This window comes from Crotalus tigris, unplaced genomic scaffold (genome assembly GCF_016545835.1).
Source record: "Crotalus tigris isolate CLP2741 ecotype Arizona unplaced genomic scaffold, ASM1654583v1 scf7180000017545.3456711, whole genome shotgun sequence".
In the NCBI taxonomy this organism is placed as follows: domain Eukaryota; kingdom Metazoa; phylum Chordata; class Lepidosauria; order Squamata; family Viperidae; genus Crotalus; species Crotalus tigris.
Genome location: NW_024096464.1, coordinates 2,987,212 through 3,007,383, shown reverse-complemented (window position 1 = coordinate 3,007,383; position 20,172 = coordinate 2,987,212). Strand labels below are relative to the sequence as shown.

At 36.5% G+C, this 20,172-nt stretch overlaps 1 protein-coding gene across 1 annotated transcript in view; it reads right to left on the bottom strand.

Moving 5' to 3' along the window:
• Positions 1-11,490, bottom strand: part of LOC120304158 (deubiquitinase DESI2-like) — a 45,674-nt gene extending 34,184 nt beyond the window's left edge. Inside the window, exon 1 of the mRNA XM_039334386.1 lies at positions 9,766-11,490. Coding sequence (XP_039190320.1) covers positions 9,766-9,804 — 39 coding nt within the window. The 5' untranslated portion in view covers positions 9,805-11,490. The remainder of the gene's footprint in view (positions 1-9,765) is intronic.
• Positions 11,491-20,172: the final 8,682 nt, after the last annotated feature.

Here is a 20,172-nt window from a genome sequence, read left to right as displayed (position 1 = left end):
TGGACTGAGAATTGTCTACCTAGCTACCTACCTACTTACCTATCATTAGAATTATAGCCACTACTATGGTTAGTTTATCAGGGGGAGTCTCTGTGTGGGTGTAATATTTTCCAGATGGGTATGGCTTTTTTATTTCATCGTTTCTGTGTCCTATGATGTAAGCCACTGAGCCATTTTGGTGTTGGACTTCTACAGTTTTCTGTCAGCATCTAAATACGTAGTGATTTATCAGTTCAAGTGTTATAAAAGAAAGATTGGTGATAAAAGCTTTCCAAAACCTTGGGATGTGTATTACTTCTGTTAGTTTTAACATGAATTAGAAAGACCTTTAACTGCTGTGTTCCAATCTGCTGGAAAAGATGGCATTATTTTGTTTCCAAGTAGTGGTCAGAAAGAACTGTGCCTGTAGTTCTTAAGCTTTCCTTTTTAGGCTGAGAACTTCACCCTCATTGGAAGGATATTGAGACTTCCCCTGGCAACGTGGCACCCAGATTGTGTCTTCAGAACTCTCAAAAAAATGTACAACTAATAAGCATTTAAAAGAAATTTGGAATGGTCACATTGCATGAAGTTATTGAATTTCATAAGTTTTTGAAGTTCCTGCTTGAATACTGCAAGCTTTTAGCTGGAAAGGCAAAACCTCATCTGATCCAGCAATCTTCTAAAATGTTGGTTACATTTTGTTTCATTTCATTTTAGTGCTTATTCTATGGTCTGCCTATGGATCATTAATGGAAACCGCTGATCTGGTCCAATATGAATAAAAAATGATCCAATCGGCAAGGCTCATCTCAAGTGTCTTCTGATCATGATGCATTTCTGAAAACCATCTCAGCAATCAGACTGTGGATAACTTCCTCATGGGATTCTCAACAACAATGAACAAATATTTGTTTCCCTTCCTAACTCTGATAAATAAATGTGTGTTGCATTTGTGGCTTTCTTACATAGTAACATTGTTGTTTTAGTACTGCCTCCTAGATGGAAAAAATGAAAGATCCATAGATAAAATAAAGGCACAACTTAGTCAGTGCAGTATGTACACAGCTATATGCCAAAGTGATCAGTCACAAACTTGCTTAATTGGACATATCAGCTGTTTAGCCATGGCTAAGTCACTCCTGCTGGCATGAGAGATCAATTAGTCAATTTTTAAAATCAGTTTTAGTGTCATTTGTTCCACTTGCTTGGACCACCGGGCAAGAACTTGTAAAAGGATACTCACCCTTGCTTAGTTATTCCTATTGCAATCCATTAACTAGAGTAATTTCTATTTCATAGAAAAAAAAACCCACCCTTCCTTCCTTCCTTCCTTCCTTCCTTCCTTCCTTCCTTCCTTCCTTCCTTCCTTCCTTCCTTCCTTCCTTCCTTTCTTCTTTCCTTTCTTCTTTCCTTCCTTCCTGCAGCTTCTGCCTTATTTTTCTATGGGTTATGGGAACAGTTCCAGTTTTATAAAACAGTTAGCTTGCTTGGTGAAATACAGCTGCTGATTTTCCTTCTTTATGTAACCAATTCTCCTTTACCATTGGCTATTCTCCCTCCCATGTTCTGAACAATTTGGTCATTGATCCACCTACATTTTAATTAGGTTGAGCATTAAAGATGCTCTCTGCTAGGAAACAGAATTTCAGAAATATTAATATCAGAAAACACAGAAAAGATTACTAGCATTTGCCTAATTTGGCTTAACATCTAATATAAAGCCTCATTCACATGTAGATCACAAATGGATGGCTTTGGTAAAAGTAATGACTATTAGGTTTGGGCTTAATGTGAGTTAATCATTTGAAATACAAATTGTACATGCATGTTAAAAATGGTGATTTCTATTTAAGAACCCTAGTTACCCTTTTTCTTTACTGATTGCCTTCTCTTTCTCTCTTCCTTCAAAGGTAACCAGGGTAAATGGTACTTTTTGGATTCACACAGTTCATTGAATTACAAACCATGCCACAGAACTCAAGTGAAGATTAAAAGTAATGAAGCCCAGCATGGTTTGTGTGAGTGCAGCTACTAGATCTTTAACTGATCCAGATAAGCTCATTGTTTGAACTCATTGGGGAATTTGTATCTTGAACCCTCCAATTGAAACTATCCTTTAATATTATTTTATGTTATAACTGCTATTCATACCCTGGGGTCACTGCTTTGGATTTAGAGTATATATGTTTCATCTAGACCAGGGGTAGGCAACCCTGGCTCTTTTATGACTTGTGGACTTCAACTCCCAGAGCTGGCTGAGGAATTCTGGGAGTTGAAGTCCACGAGTCATAAAAGAGGCAAGGTTGTCTACCCCTGATGTAGACTGAGCCTTGTTAGATCTATGATTACAGATGGATCAGTGTTGCACATGATTAGTGATCTGTTAGGGCTACCATATCTAGGCTGCAAAAATCCAGATGATTATTAAATGGCAGTTACTGCCTAATGACCATCTGAGTTTTTGTAGCCCAGAACTGGCAGCGTTAGTTCTGTTCACTAATGTTTGGAGTCCTGTAGAATCCTTTACTTTACCCAAAGTTATCTTGGTTCCAGGTTAATAGAAACTGAGATAAAACCTTCAATAAGAAGATCCCTTGAAATTTTCTTTACTTGCCTTTTGATTATATGGCCAAATGTTAACTATTTAAAGAAATTTCCAGGAGATTTGGCATAGTTGGCAAAAGAATGTATCATTATTAATCTCTGGAGTATTCTAGTTCAATTAAACATCTGAACAGCCATGTACCTCTCCCATCTTTTCCTTAAATTATGTTTGAATCTAAGCAAGACAATATCTTCAGTCTTGTGCAACACTTTCAAGTAAAGAAAGTGTCACATAAAATCCTAATCTGCCTTTAGAATGGAGGATTTCTTTTTCATAAAGTAAGTCGAACTCTTAGATATTGGTATAACTGTACTTATTTTATGTGACAAAAACTAAATCTTATATACATGGTTCTCCACTCCAGCTATTAACAATTTATTAAAGGCAATGTATTTCCTTCTGGTACAACTATCCAGCAGGTGAAGAAAAATGTCTGCAATCTTTAAATGCACAAGACATCAAGGCTTCAAGAAGAAACCATTTCATATCTGCACAGATGCTCATAATTGTGCTAAGCATCCTCGGGCTAAGCTTTCCTTTCGCTAAAGTACTCCCATGTGCTGAAAGAGGATCGTGACAGCCATGGCAGAGCTTTAAATCCATGGTAATTGGTATCCCTCCCACCTGCCACAATTGCACTTAATCTGTTTTGTGACAATTGATGGAGCACTAGTATTCCTCCTCTCCCATGCACATAAACACACGTACATACACCCTGGAGTGCTATGTTGTACACTCACTATATAATTCATAGAAAATTGTGCATTATATTCAAAATTCTCATAACAAGACCGATCAGTTGTACTTTTAATTCACTCAAAATGTAAAATGAATTATTACCATTTTTTATGGTACTAAAAATCCCTATTTCCCTAGTTCAAATGAGTAACCAGTTCTCATCACTGTGTATAATTAGCTGGGTTCATATTTAGCAGTAAACTATAGTTTGAAATATTGCTTCTTTGGTTTGTGGCTTTTGGTTTGATCCCAGCTATGTTATGTATAAACCATAGCTAATAACTTAGCATGATACTTGGACTCTGTCAGTTGTAGTTTATTCAATGTGTTAAGATTAAATAGGCTGGGATTTGATGCAGTAAGTGAATCCAGCAGTGGTGTGAGACTGGGATATATGATCATGACATGATTTAATAATTAAGGAAACAAGAATGAAATAGAATATCTGATACCCTTGAGTACAATCTAGAAATATTATTTGGTCCAGAAACTGCTGCCATGGCACTCTGATAAGAGCCATAATGATCTCAGTGAATTATAACATTACTGCATACATGATTTGAATTATATGCCATTTGGTCCCACCATATCATGTCCTCATGGAAGAAATGGTGTGCATATACCATTGATTTGTGGGATGCCAATTGCCTTACTTACCTCCTTCAGATTGCCCATGAATGTTGCTAGGTTGTTACCAGCAATTACCAGGAAAAGCTAAATTATTGTTAGTTCTTTCTTATCTAACAGAGTTCTTATCTGTTTGGTTCATATGCAATTCTTAACCTAATTTCAAAAGTTGACTGTAAGAAGTCTATTTAATTTTTGAGAAGCCCTCTTTCTTTCCTGGTAGCCTATTGGCAAGGGCTGAAAGGGAAAAGCAAAATAGCAAGTTTTAGAAAGAGTAAGAAAGAAAGGTGATCTTTGAAACTGGTTGAGGGATATATATATATTTTTTTTAATTGAAAATTTTTAGGTTTTACAAAAAGAAAAGATTTCCCTCCCCCACACCCTCCCACCCTTCCCCTCCCCTCCCCCAATCTTCCCAGAGCTGAATACAGGCTTAATTAAAAAAAATTTAAAAGAATCTTGAAACACTTATAAACCATAAACAAATCTAAATACGTTAGTTAAACAAATTATAAAATAATTAACAACAATATATAAAAAAATACAAGAAGAAAAGAAAAAACAGAAAAAGAAAAAAGAAAAAAATAAAAATAAAAGAAAATATCTAAGAAATATCTTAAACTTTAATTATAAATTATTCAAAAACTAAGTAATATTTTTTTATATCCAACTTATATTGTATGAAATCTATCCATCTTTTCCATACCAGGAGATACTTCTCCTGCGATTGATCTTTCAAGAAAGCCGAAATCTTTGCCATTTCCGCCAAATAAGAAACTTTAAAAAACCATTCTTGCAATGTAGGCAAAGATTCCTTCTTCCAACATTGCCCTACTAACAACCTGGCCGCTGTAATTAAATTTAACATCAATATAATCTCTTTACTGTCACAATCAGAAACAATACCTAACAAAAACAATTGTGGGGTAAATTTTATCCTTCTTCTGAAAATTCTTTGAATATTCCACCATATTTTAATCCCAAAAGCTTTTATATTTTTACATAACCACCAGATATGGTAATAAGTAGCATCCAAACATCCACATCTCCAACATTTAGGCTGCAAGTCAGGATACATACGAGACATTTTTTGTGGATCAAGGTGCCATCTGTAAAACATTTTATAAAAATTTTCCCTTAAATTTTGGGCTTGTGTAAATTTAACATTCCTCACCCAAATAATCTCCCAGGTATCTAATAAAACCGGTTCCTCAAAATTTTGTGCCCATTTAACCATACATTCTTTAACTAATTCTGCTTCTGAATTCAACTCTACTAACAATGAGGGATATATTAACACTGGACTTAGAGTTAAAACCTGAACTCTTCTTGTTGGGAATAATGACAGAAAAATGTGACAAGGGAACAATCTACCTGCTGCTACACATCCTGACTGCAGCTAGGCTTGCTTTTGCGCAAAAATGGAAGAGCAAGGAAATTCCCACAGAGGAAAAGTTAATACATAAAATATTAGCATGTGCGGAAATGGACAGGCTCACAATGATATTAAAAGACAAATGTGGATCAGTTTATTATGAAACCTGGGATAAATTTTACCGCTGGAGGAATTTGAAGAGGATGGTCGGGATTAAAGATGAATGTTAAGATAGAAATATATGTTATTTTAGAACAAGTATTGTAAATAAAACTTAGATGTATATGTAAAGATGAAGAATTGATTGTAAAAAGTGGAATAATCTGATAAGAATGTATATACTGGCATGTCACATTAAATCCAATGTTTGTTTGTTTTTAACTATATTATAAATAAAATTTGTAAAAAAAAAGAAAGAAAGAAGGGTGCTCTTTTTCCCTCCCCCCTTCCACTCCCAGAGTTGGTACAGCCCAAACTAGAAGAAACCACTCCTTCTTGAGGAAACATGGAGCCTAACAGTCCTTTATAAATCCAAACCTACCTGGATAAGAGCATCTCAGGATTTGCTCATCCTCTGAGAATTTTCTTAGCCCAAATTTTTTAAAAAAACATGATTAGATATGGGTCTTTTCTAGCATTGTGTGCAAATCGTGGAAGACAGCAATAGCACTTGGACTTATATACCACTTATATAGTGTTTTACAGCACTCTTTAAGTAGTTACAGACTCAGTGTATTACAGCTTACAGAGTCAGCCTATTGCCCCCAACAATCTGGGTCCTCATTTTACAGACTTCAGAAGGGTGGAAGGCTGAGTCAACCTTGAGCCAGTCAGGATTGAAGGAAGATTTAGGAGCACTTTTAAATAAGCATTTTTTAAATCAAGATAACATATCTATTCTGCTGCTTCATCTTTTTTCCTAATTGTTTCACTTTAATTGTCTTTTGATTTTTGTCATTACTTCGGGTTTTAACTTCTTATGTGAGCATTTGCTTTGAGAAGTGGAATATGTGAGGTATTACTATAAGGAATAGCTGGCTCAGTGTGGGAATTGCTGGGTTCAGGGTTATAGGAAATGTGTCCTGATGAGAACATATTTCCTTGATAAATCAAGCAGTCCAATGTAGTTCAATGTTCTTTCCAACTTAGCACAGGTCAATATGTGATTATATTGCTAGTTGTTATATAACTAGCTGTCTTTTGCTTTGATCCATTTTTACAGCATGTGGGAGTACCTAAGTGACTTTGGCTGATTTCAAAAAGGAAACTATCAGGAAATTCCAGGACGGTAGACTAGATTGGGAAACTGAAGGAAAAAAAAAACATTCCAGAAGGCGGCAATGGCAAATCACATTCATATTCTGGATGAAAATAGGAGGAAATTTGTGGGAAAATAGAAGGAGGAAGATGTGCTGGATATGTTTGCCGCCTTGGGTTGTTTGTAAAAAATAATAAAGGTGGGATACAAATAAATAAAAACATTTTCTTCAAGATAGATATGTCATGCAGTCATAAAAAATTGGAATTAACTTGAAGGAGACTTTGCCTTTAAATTACTTCATGAAAATCTTGTTAATCTAACAAAACTAAGTGCTATTTAAAGAGCATCAGCCATACTTAAATTGTTCAGTGTGATAGACCAACCTGCCTTCAGAGGTTGTGAATGCTCCAACACTAGAAGTTTTTAAGAAAAGACTGGACAACCATTTATCTGAAATGGTATAGGGTTTCCTGCCTGAGCAAGGAGTTGGACTGCTCCAGTGGATTGGAATCCATTGAATTCTGGATATAATGCCAAAATAGCGTGTTAATATCTAGTAATGTTCTTTAGTCATACAAGGCTAAATATTAAACTTCTGAAGCTTAATAAGTTAAAAGATCAGTAATGTCCATTTCAATATATATATATAGTGAAAGATAACATCCATTTCCATCCCATATTTCTTTTTGAAATTAGAAGCAAATTGGATCAAATTTCCAGCAAGACATTTAAGAATAATAGTGGTCCCTTTCCATCATACGTTCTACTGAAAGTAATGGGCTTTACATATAAAATAGATTATGATCCATCTTTTCAATGAACAATTGTTCCCAAAGTAGATACAAATGGTATCCTGACTTACCTGCCATTCTATAAAAATAACTCCAAAAGGCTACCAATCAAGCTAAAAGCAAGCATTTTTAAGTTCCATAAATCAACATAAGAGAAATTTAAGCTTGTGCAACATTTTCATATTAAAATAAGCAAACAGGCATACATACAAAGCAAATAATTTTGGCAGGAGCATACCAGCCAAAATGTTCAATGTTCAATGAACAAATGTTCAAAATTTGCTACCACTAGAAGAAGGCCATAGATTTGAGCACAGCAGTGAATGATCTTGAGCCAAAGATTGTTCTCACAACACACACATGGGACATATATATATATATATATCCAGATAATAAAGATTAGTATCAATGAAAAAAATGGGAAGTCTGAAGTACATTGATAAATTTAGTTTATATCTTTATATATATATATATATATATATATATATATATATATATATATATATATATATAAAGATATAAACTAAATTTATCAATGTACTTCAGACTTCCCATTTTTTTCATTGATGTTACTAATCTTTATTATCTGGATATATATATATATTTTAGCTAAAAAAAAATTTCTGTGCCAACATTTTTCAACATGATAGATCAAATAACAAATTTGTTCTAGTAGAGAATCTTTTACAAAATACCAAATTCTAAACCTCTAGGCTATTACTTGATATGCCATATTCATACAAAACTGGGGATGTTGCAGGATAAGAAGATTTCTGCATTCAAAGATAGGATATGGGAAGTGGGATAACAAAGATATATTTATCACAACATTATAGAGATATTCATGTCTTGCAGCTCAGTCTTCCTATGCCAGAAAACAAATAATGCTGGTAGCCAACATGGGGGCAACAACCAACAAAAAGGGAAATGTGCTACTTACTTGCAAGCAACCCAAGGCACAAGGTGCAATTTGGAACAGTTCTAGTTCAGTCTTATAATAGAGTAAGACCTTTATGTTTCATTAAGGGAACAATCCTTTCTTTTTCACAGGAATTTTTAATGTTTCTCTTCCTGATTTACATCTCTCTTATTAATTATGAAATCAGCTTGAAAACAAAATGAACTGAGATGCTTAAGATTACTGTGAGTTCCTAAACACCAGGAAAAAAATGATGTCCCAAATTACCACTTTACATTAATCAATCCTAACAGATGGAGAATTACTGAATATTCTAGGGTTAGCTGATTCTTCTATTCAGGACTTTTCTCACTGAAATCCATTAAAACCTTTTACTATAATTCATGTCTTGATTGAATAATGGAGCTTTTGTCTTCATAATTTTTTCATAAGTGGAAATGAGCATTTTAGAAAAAGCCAGCAGTTGAATCTAAATTGACAATCAAATTGGTTGTTATTTTGCACATCTGCTAATCCTTTGAGTCTTGGATGATAAAATACAGAAGAGACATCTTCTTAGTCAAGAGAAGCTCATTTGTGAAAGTATCTTCTATTAAGCATTTAATATTGATAATCCAGGGGAAGATATAAGTTAAATTTATCAATGTACTTCAGACTTTCCTGTTTTTTTCATTGAAGTTACTGATCTTTATTGGATATCTTTTTTTTCTATTCACTCTAATCATATTGTCTCTATTTATTATCAGCATCAAAAAGATTTAATGTAGAAAAACAGTGAAAAGTATTGTTGATCCAAACAACCTAAAGAGAATATGTTCAGACACCAATAATACTTTTAAAATAATCACACACAATTAAATGAATTTCACTATAAAGCAATAATAAAAGACATGCCAATTATCTTAAAATATTTGCAAAATACATGAAAGAATATCTTCAATCAGGTCCTAATGTGGAATGCTAAGCAAGAGATTGCATGGTTATTTTGCAACAATCCTTATGGAACACTAGTGTATTTGTATAAAAAAAAAGATCAGGCTTTATAAGGATTTCTATGATACATTAGAATATTTCACTTCACCCCACCTACAAAGCTTCCTTCTTAGTCCAGAGCACTTAATTGTCTAGAAAATTAAGGACATCCAGTTCAAGATATAAGCCATACAACTTATAGCCTTTCCTCTACCTGAGCTTCTAAAAGGAGAGAATCTTTCCAACCGTAATTTCTTAACTGCATCTTTAATCTGATGTGATGGGCTCCCTTCAAACTACAGTACTTTCTGAAGGAAGTCAGGTGTGGGCAACAGTAGCTTCTCTGCCATCAATGGCTCTGGAGATTCACCCCAGCCAAATGCCGTGCATGCTGCTTGGCTTATCATAATAGCTTCTCTTGCCCAATCATATCCCAGAATTGTCTCCCCTACCTCCCATCCTTGAAACGAAGGCATCAGCTTGTTACTTACTCACCATGTCATAAACATTCAAGATCACCGGTTCATTTGCCATTGTAGATTGCAGTGATGCTTGGATTGAAGCCCTTAAATCCCTGCCAGATGTGGTGATGCCCAAAGGGATGGGGTTGTTTCACCCTTAGTTACAGAGGAAAGCCAGTGCCCATGCTATTGGGGAAGTATCAACTATGGCGAGAAGGTCCGGAGAGGGTTTTCCAAGCCTTTTGATGCCAAAGTTTCTTGGTAACGAGGCTCCTTTTAAAACTCTCAGCTGAATATTCAATCTTTTAAAAAAATCATTGCAGTTGATTGATATGCCAGTGTTTGTACAGCATGTTCCAAGTCAGTCCCTATCCTCCTGTCTCCTAATGGCAAATCATAACTAACCACCACCAAAAGATAAAGTGGCTTGCTTTAAAAATGAGTCCCTCTAAACCTTCCAGAAGGGGAGAAACGTAGAAAAGATTACAGGACAGGTGGATGGATGAATCCAGACCAGACATTTAGCCAAACTTGGAATACTTTAAATGGATATCAAAATGTGGAGTAATATGGAGGAAGGTATGCTGAGGGATGGGAAGGGGAGAGCTTAAAGCAAAAATCTGCAACACATTTCTAGCCTAGACCAAATCCAAGCAGACATTTACAGAAAATCTGAGTTCCTATGTATATTGAATCTCTAAATTGAGCAGAGGGGAAAAAAAATAAAACCATCTACCCTGCTACTGTTTTGTTTTTCTTGAGCCTCTATCCGAAAATGTAGAAATAATAAAACCTATCCAGGTGCTGAAATTTACCTTTCAAAGCTTCAGTTCCTCCTTCAATCTAGGGATTATTTGAGGGGAAAATGGGGAGGGGAGGCTTTGATACCAATTCCAGCTCAAAAATAAATCTATAGGGAGAAGGGAAAAGAGAACACGCACTAAAGCGGTTCACTCAGTCTCTGAACCAAAACAGGGAGCCGAGAGGGAACTGTCCAGGGTACTGAAGGCTCTCTAGCCATCTATCCCATGGAACAGCACTCTTGGTAACCTTTAAGAGAATCGCGTGCAAAGCGCTCTCCGGGTGTCGATGGCAAAACCGTAGCAAATCAGGAAATGCTGAGCACCAAGTCTTGGCTCTTCTCAGCACTTTGTACAGGAAGCTAAAACCCCTTTTTTCCACACCAGTTTCTCTCAACAGGAACATTGTCCAGTAGCTGGAAAGAGCTGAAGAGTGCCACTCCATCTTTTCCTGAGAGAAGGCATCTCCAAAGGGAGAAGTTTAAAGAACCAGCAAACAAATGAGAGCAGAAGGAGCAGATATTACTTTTGGTGGGGGTAGTAGTAGTTCGGGACTTTCTCTTATCCCGCTGCTGGCTAGGACTCTCTGGTCTGGCAGCGCTGCAAATTCCTGCTGGAGTCTCATGAATCCCATTCAGATTAGATCTGGAGGCCAGAGTAAATTGTGAAATCCATTGCGGTAAATTTCTTCCTGTGTTTGCTCCTCCCTCCCCTCCAAAGCATAGTGAGATGTGCATTAAAGAGAAAGGAGGGGGAGCTTGGGAAGGGAGTGAGGGGGGGCTCTTCCTGCATCCAATGAGTTTCAGGGAAGGGAAAGAGAGCTGACCTTAAAGCTGGAGAAGCGCAGATCCTGCTGTAATATCCAAGAAAGGGTGCTGGGATTACCTCATCGAAGTGGGAGGGATAGCTGAAGCGCTCTGCCAGCTTGCAGCCAACCACATCTGAATGAAAATTGCAGAGAGCCTGTTACATCAGCATCACCCAGCATTCCCCTGTCTTTCACAGGCAACAGCTGCCCGATTTTTCCAGCTGTGGGTGGATCATTCAGCAGAAGAGAAAAAATGTGTTAGCATCCACCAATCGCACGACAAGAATCAGCACTCGCTACAAATCAAGAGAAATAAAAAAACGGACTTGCCTCGGGCAGCATATATTTGTTTTGGTGCAGGCAAAAAAGGAACTGACAGAGATTCGTGTTTCAGGTTATTTGAAACTTAGTTAATGATTTTATGCACTATCATTCACATATTTTCTATGTTATTTTGAATTAGAATAGAGAATTAATATATACTTAATATATTCAGTATAGGACTGGATAATTAATCCAAATGCATATCCTATATATTTAAGCTATCAGAGCATGCTTCAAGTGCGTTCATATACAGGTGTTTATATGTGCAACAAACAAGCATTTGTAAGCTTGCTCCATGTCATCTGCTGAATTAAATTTTCAAAAGTAGCTCCACTTTTTTGATAACTTAATTGTATTGGAAGTTGTTTGAATCCCAAACTGCTAACATTCTGGTTGAATACAATCTCTCTCCTCCCCTCCCCCCCAATCTAAGAAAGAATAATATTCTTTTAGAGGTAAATTTGATTTCTAAAAATCCATAAATTTGTTTTCTGCTTTTCATTCTTTTTACTAATACGTTATGTTTTGTTAGCAGCTTTATGGTAAATGCATAAAAAGATTTGAGGATCACAGTTATATGTAAAATGTTACTGGAAGATTTGGAAGACTGGCTGGTTCATCCCTACCTACATCCTGCTCTCAAGGAAGGATTCAGCCACTCTTTTGAAGATCATCACATACGCTTAAGTCAGTGTTTCTCAACCTTGACAATTTTAAGGCATGTGGACTTCAACTCCCAGAATTCCACAGCCAGCATTGCTGGCTGTGGAATTCTGGGAGTTGAAGTCCACATGCCTTAAAATTGTCAAGGTTGAGAAACACTGGCTTAAGTTAAGCATTTTCTTTGGCATTTTCTAAGGACACCAACCATAGTCTGGTACTATGTAGATGTGTTGAATTTCAGCTCTCAGAATTCCAAGAGAATACATCAGTTTTAAATGGGGAAAGAGTTTACATGTGCTGGAAGTTTCTTAAAGCAGATTTCATGGAAGAAATAAAGTGTGAAAGGCTAAAGAGAAAATATATGACATTTACCAGCAAGTCTGAAGACTGGAAAAATCTATCAATTCAGAACAAAAGCAGATTGTATCCTCTAGAAATAGAAAACCTGACCACAGGTCTTCTATCAGCAAAAATGAGTTCATTGTTGGAAGCAAATACAGTAGTGGCCAAAATTCTGGAAACCTTTGGGGGAAAGTGTACAGTAGAAATGCCACCTTTAACCATTTTTCTTCTAATTTCTTTATAACTGTAACCTTGTTCACTTAATAATACTATTATACATCACTTTCTGGGCAACCAGTCAACTCTTTGCACCCTTACTTTAATTTTAAAGTAATGAAAAGCTCACTAAATGAAAGAAAAAAACCCCAACCAACTTGATAGCGATCACATAACACACTGACAGATGTCCTTCTCTCAGCTTCAATACGTGACATCAATAACTAGATCCTACTGTGATCTGATTGGCTCATTGCCAAAACAAGATGACACCTGAGTGGCTCTCTAAACACTCATGCTCATTGGCTACAATCAGATGAAGGAAAGCTACCTGATATCAACCTAAGCAAGTTGTGCTTCCTTTTTCTGGTTATTTGGCTATAACTTTTCATAGAATACAGTACAGATAATTGAACAAATTATGTTGCATTACGTTCTTGATTAAATTATCTTTCCATTGATATATAATTTTATGGTACTACTCCAAAAATGGTGTTATTAGCCATCAAACCTCAAAAATACACTTTTCCCAAAAGGTTTCCATAATTTTGGTCACTACTATAATTATCATCTAGGTTTAGATTTTCATCCACAAACTGGGAATAATAAGAAATTGAGGCTGAATAAATAAAAATAAACTATGTTTGGAAGATTTAATGTAATGAGCCACCACATTTTTTACCAAACCAATTATCACCACTACAATTTTTACCCAGTTTGGACCAGCATGTGTTCTTTTCATCCAGCTGACCAACATTTTAAAATTACACTGCAGAGCAAATGGAAGAAAACATAAAATGTCTGGTTTATATTAAAATGTTTATTGAAATTGTCAGAATTATTTTCATGGGTTGTGTTGGGTTGAGTTGGGTTGGGTGTAGCAGAGGTCACAATAAAGGAATGCATCATGCAGGAATCAAAAGAGGGCAACTGTTCAGATGTACAAAACTATAATTTAAAGCAGTGGACCTCCCAGGGCGACATGCCATATTTCTAGAAGGTCACAGTAAGTTTACAAGGGGGCCACCCAGCTTTAACTGTCAGGTTTATGATCAATTTGTCACACTCCTCATATTTGATTCTCTGTGCTAATTTCAGTAGCATAAATATTGAAAATTATTACAATTTACAATAAATATCTTAACATTATTATCACTGTGTTTTGAGAATTTTTAGATACTTCATCTTCCTTATCACTTCAGCACTCACCAGCCTTTTTGCAAGCCATAAAATAAAAGAATCACCCCACTGATGTTAACTGTTATTAATAACTACAGATATATATATTTGATTGTTGTGCTTGCTGTTCCAAAGGTCATAATAAAGGTTTGATTTGAACCACTCCTAGTTATGGGTGTCTTCGTTTTCCCAAAAAATAAATAAATAATAATAATAACATCAGAGTATCAAAGTTTCAAGGGCTTCAGTTGAAGGTTAATAAAGATGGCTTTTCCTAACTTAGCTCACTTTAGAAAAGAGATTTATTCCCTCCAGTTAAATTTGCTCGCTTTTGGCTACCAAATTTTACTGATGCCGATTAAAGCAAGAGAAGGTTTAAGGGTGTTCAGGGATTCAGATTCATATTATTATTATTAATAATAATTATTATTATTATTATTAAGATTATTTCCATCTATTTAGATTAGCTTCAGACACAGCCTTAAATGCTGTTATATTGTTATTTCTACAGTGTTACTCTTTCTAAAAATATTGTAAATTGCCTGGTGAAAAATTTATTCAAAATGCAGGACATAAAGAATTGGTATTATGCAGCTACTGTTAACTAATAAACAATGAATAGTTATGTTTGGTTTCTTCCAAATATAATAATGGAGGTTCAGAGTTTTTTTCATCTTTGAATTAAAACTTATGTTCTGAAAGAAATTGCTTTCTATTGGAGCAAATGGATAAGTGTATTGTTGATGAATTGGAACTACCAGATGCATAAGAAGTGAATCAAATGGATGTGCATTATGTAAGTAACTGATGCAAATTCCAAGGAGGATGACAATACATTTAAATTTAGTTAAAACTAAATCTAACTGAATGATCAACATACAATAGTCAACTAAGGATTTATAATATGATGCTATACAATTAAAGTGCACATTTGTCAAAAGTTTTTTTCCTTCCTTTTTAAAGACCCTTCCCCTAATTCTGACTTCAGGCAAAAAAATTGCTAAAAGAAGCAGCCCGATTCTCTGCTATTAATTTGCAATGTTCCCTCTGCTGAAATTAAATTCAATCAGTTTTAATCAGCAACAAAGAGTGTACTTGGCTCATGACATTGATGTCATGTCTTTGCTACTCTTATTGCTAACCATTTTTGAAAGAAAAGGAATATTATTCCCCAGAGCACATTCTTCATTCAGTTTTAAATACTCCCCTAAACTATTGAGGTTCGCATCTACCCACAAACTCTCAGACTTAGTCATGCTACATCTTGCAGCTGGACACAGCTTTCAAAATGAGAAAAGTATGGCAAAGAAAATATTCATGTATTTATTTCTACAGCAAAGGCTGTAAAGAGCTCCTCCAAAAGTAACAGGTTTTTTAAATTATTTTATTTTTATTTTAACTTTTTAACCCTTTCTAACCTTTCATTTTTAACCTACTTTTAAAAATTTTAACCTATTTTTAAACCTCTTTTAACCCTTGCTTGACTTTTTATAAAAGTCACAGACTTTTTTAAAAGCATAGGAAGGAGCCCAGAAGCTGGAGTCTAGTGGAATTGTAATACAGCTCACTAAATGGACTTTGGCCTGATCGGAAAAATTGCGACAATGCCCAGACAATCCAAGATAAAAGACTTTTTTCAGGTAACAGACACTGCAAGTTAAGTCTCCTTCTCTCTTTTCTTCCGCCCTTGCGACCCCGGCAAACAAACCTAGCTACCTTCTGGATTGGGAAGAGCAAGACTGCTTCTCGGTGGAGGAGGGAGTTGCAATCCCAGGGGAGAACAAGAATAATACTAGGAACAATTCTAAAGGAGGCTTTGAAGTTGGTTGCTAAAAATTGTCCACTAACAGCACAAACAGTCTCTGCTAAATTTGACCAGTTCCTGGAAGCAAATGGAGGGATCAAAGAATTAAACTCCTAATGAGAAAACATGTTAATAAGCTAGCTGAAGAAGTAAGCAGCAAGGCTCACATCCCAAAGCTTATCCATGATATTTGGTCAGCCTGTGTGAACGGGGGTCTCGGAGTGAGGAGGATACGGTAGAAAGGCTGGTCTTGCAGAGACACAGGATCTTATTCCAAGTGGCTAACACCCCTCTGAATAAGGGTAGATGGCGCAACAGGAGAGTGGATCTCTCTATCCCAACTCTTATGCTGCAAGGTATACTCTAACGAGCTAGTAGAGAGTTCCTGACCCCCTGACAGAGAAGTCTGCAAAAGAATATTGCTAACCTTTGGGCAGACTGTTCTGCCATCAATGTCATTTAGGCTTGAGACTTCATTAAAGAAATTTTGTATTTGGCCAAGGCAGGTATTTCACACGACCCAGATTAACGTCCCTTTAAAGTCCCTGTTAAATTAATTAATTAATTAATTAATGTCCCTTTAATGTCCCTGTTAAAGTCTGGGCAGAAAGCCAAGACAGTGAGGGAGGATGACATATTTGAAGTATTCTTGATCACGTTAGGTCACCATTCTTGCCATGTGATTTTAGAACAGAAAACAGAAAAGGAGAAAATGAAAAAAACTTCCAATTTAGGGGCAAAAATCCATTCCATTCTGCTCATTGCCATGTTTGATCTAGAATGAAGTCCAGATGTTTCCACACATCTGCATAAATCTCCCCTTTTACAGTGTCCCTATTCAGAGTGTCTAAGGACATCTAGAGCAGTTTAATATATTATTTCATAAGTACTTTTTGTCACTGTTTCATACAAGTAGTCTTCATTTAGCAACTGGCTTACTTAGTTAGTTACAATGGTGATGAAAAAAGTAACTTTATGACCAATCCTCATATTTATGACATAAAGCTGAAGGAATATGTCAATGAAGATTCTTAGTCATCCAAGTAGAGTTGTCTGGAAGGGAATCATGGCAACTGGACTTCTTTTCTTGTTGGTTTGAAATGTTTTGCTGCTTATCAAAGTAGCTTCTTCAGTCTGAGTAAGTTGGTTAGAGTTAACAGAAAAACCGGGTCATTCCATTCACAGCCAGTGTATTAAAGAAGCTAAAATGGATATTTGGAAAACACCAGATTGTTGTGCTCTTCAAACCCACCAACAAACTGAGGTTTGTCCACCCTAAAGATTGGACACCAAAATGTAAGAAGAGTAATGCAGTGTATGCCGTTCAGTGCAGTGAAGAGTGTTCATAGCTTTATCCAAGAGTATGGCCCAGCACAGGAGAAGTAACACTATAGGACCAGAATCAGCAGTATACCTTCATTGAGAAGAAATTATTTTCTTCTGAGGAAAATAAGAGGGTGAAGGTTCATTCTCTGAGCTTGTGGTAGGTTGGTCTTGTGATAGGGAGATTACATCAGATCAGAATTGTTGGGAGGTGAACTGCTGGAGGAGGTGCTTGCGTGGGTTGGTTGATGGTGCTGTCTCTGGTTGGCTATGTGGTTGATTTGGATTCTGAGGGGTTCGTAGGCTGGTTGTAGGTCAATGTCCCCATCAGCAGATTTATCACAAGACCCTCACACCTGACCCATCACAAAACCCATTGCAAGACCCTCACTTGATAAAACCACATCTGAAGTTCTTATAAATAGAAGAACACTGACATCCCCTAAACCAGTGGTTCTCAACCTGTGGGTCGGGACCCCATTTGGGGTCAAACGACCATTTCACGGGGGTCGCCAAACAACGCAGTCCACCATTTTTTCCCCTTTTCCTTAGCTGTGCTACTCCCTTTTATTCTATTGGCTTTTGAAAGCCAATAGAATAGACTCTCTTGAATAGAAATGTTATTATTGAAATGTTGTAATGAAATGTTCAGAAACCAACTCACAAGCTTGGAGAATGAACCTTCACCCTCATCCTACACCTGAACTACAGATATTCGCCACTATTGCAATAATATATTTGGGACAGGGAAGATAGATGGTTTGAGAGAGAAGTGGAGGAATCCATTTATGCCAAAGTGCAAAATCCTTCCCTCGATAGAGATGGAGGCCTCAGACATAACCTGTACCCCATTTTTTATGCTGCTCTTTCATCAGTTCCCATAAAGATTAAAACCAATTCACAGATTCACCAGGGAGGCCACACTTAACAACAAGGATAAGGATTTATGAGTTGGAACATTTACATCCGAATCACCTTTACCTACTCCCCTAACCAGCCTATCCAGATTAGGTGAGAAATGAAAGCTCCCTGGAAGACATATAGCCCCCTCCCCACCCTTTAACCAACTTGCTCAGACTGAAGAAGCTACTTGGATAAATAGCAAAACATTTTGAACCAAAAGAAACACCCAGTTGCCATGACTCAACTTCCAGACAAAGCTGAAGGAAGCTTATTAGCACAGTTATGATGTCACTTAGTGACTAGTCCACTTAATTACTGAGTTGTGGTTGATAAATGAGGATTAGCTGAATTATACTATTAATACTATTCAGACAGTCCAGTCTCATCTACATGAAGATATGTAGACATCTTCTTCTTGTTGTGCCATATCCATTATCGGACGTTAACGATCATGTTGGCGATCCTGTTTTTATCAGCAGCCGCACGAAAAAGTGCTGCTGAGTTTTGTCCAAACCAGTCCCTTAGATTTTGAAGCCATGATGTTCTTCTTCTGCCTGGACCTCATCTGCCTTCAATCTTTCCCTGGAGGATTATATGGAGTATGCGGTATTTTTCTGGGTGTCGCATCACATGTCTGAAATATTCTAATTTTCGTTTTTTAATTGTTTTGATGATTTCCCTTGGCTTTCCCAGGCAGCTTATCACTTTTTATCACATATCTGAGTCTAATTTAAGCACAGTTAGTCCTCAGCTTATGACATTGACTTACCACTCATTGCAGCAAGGAAAATAATAATAATAATAATAATAATAATAATAATAATAATAATAATAATAATAATGGCACTACCTTGACGTGGTTGTGGGGCTTGTGTACTCTGAGGAAGATGAGAACTATGCCAGAGGTTCAACCATACTGGACAGGTCTCATCAGAGGAGTCAGACAAAGAGTGTCTCTCCCATAAAAAATATGGTGAGACGTAAACTGCAGAATGCCATACCGGCTCGGACGTCGCCCGGGTTAACAAGGTCCGCGCTAGATATTGGAGTTCCTGGATATCTGGTGAAAAATGGGTTACAGGACTCAGGACTGTTGGCTGAGCAACCAGGGCCAGCAGCTGCAGAACTACTGGAAGAAAAGGTGTTTACCCGTCGCAGATACACAGTGATGGAAAACAAAGAAATAATGATCTGTTACTACAGATCAAGTCCAACAAGAAGAGGATATCTAAAACGAATGCACCAGTTCTGGAAAGAACAACATCCAGAATCAGAAATAACAGAACAGAGACTAGCAGATCAACGCCGATTTATAACACGAAATAAAGTATTCACAGAAACAGAATTGGACGAACTGCAAAGGTTTACCCAGGGCAAAGAAATCAAAGCCTTACCAGAAGTAATTCAGAATGTAGAGGCAAACCAGGGGGAGTTGGCAGTGAAGGAATCCAGCAGAGATATACAACTGTTCTCATTTGGAAACCAGGCACCTCTTCCTCAGGAAGAACAAAACCCTCTAACTAAAGAAATAAAAGAATTGAAACAAAGAATAACTGAGCATCTAGAACAGCACAAAAACAACAGAATAAGGCTACCTGCATTGAAGCTTGTTCCAAAGAAACAGCTAGCACAAGCATTAAAAGATGCAAATACTGCAATATCAAGTATAAGCACCAATTCACTGCAAGAAACAAACCAACTAATGTACAGCACAGCTGCAGTTATAACAGAATACCTGGGATGCAAAATCAACAAAGAAGAAAAACAAACAAACAGTGCACCAGAAAAATGGAAGGTTAGACTAGAAAATAAGATCAGCAAGTTAAGATCACATGCAAGCAAGCTAGAACAGATGAAAGAAAAGAAGCTGAAGAACAAGAAGACCAAAGAATACCTAATCAAGAAATACCACTTAGAAACAAGGAAGATCAAGGAAGCACTGGAAATAATAAAGCAACAAATAACAGCTATAGCCAGGAAAATCAGTAGATATGAAGCTCGAATTGCAAACTATAGGCAGAACCTCCAATTTCAATCCAATCAGAAACGTTTCTACCAATCCATCAATGGAGAAACTGC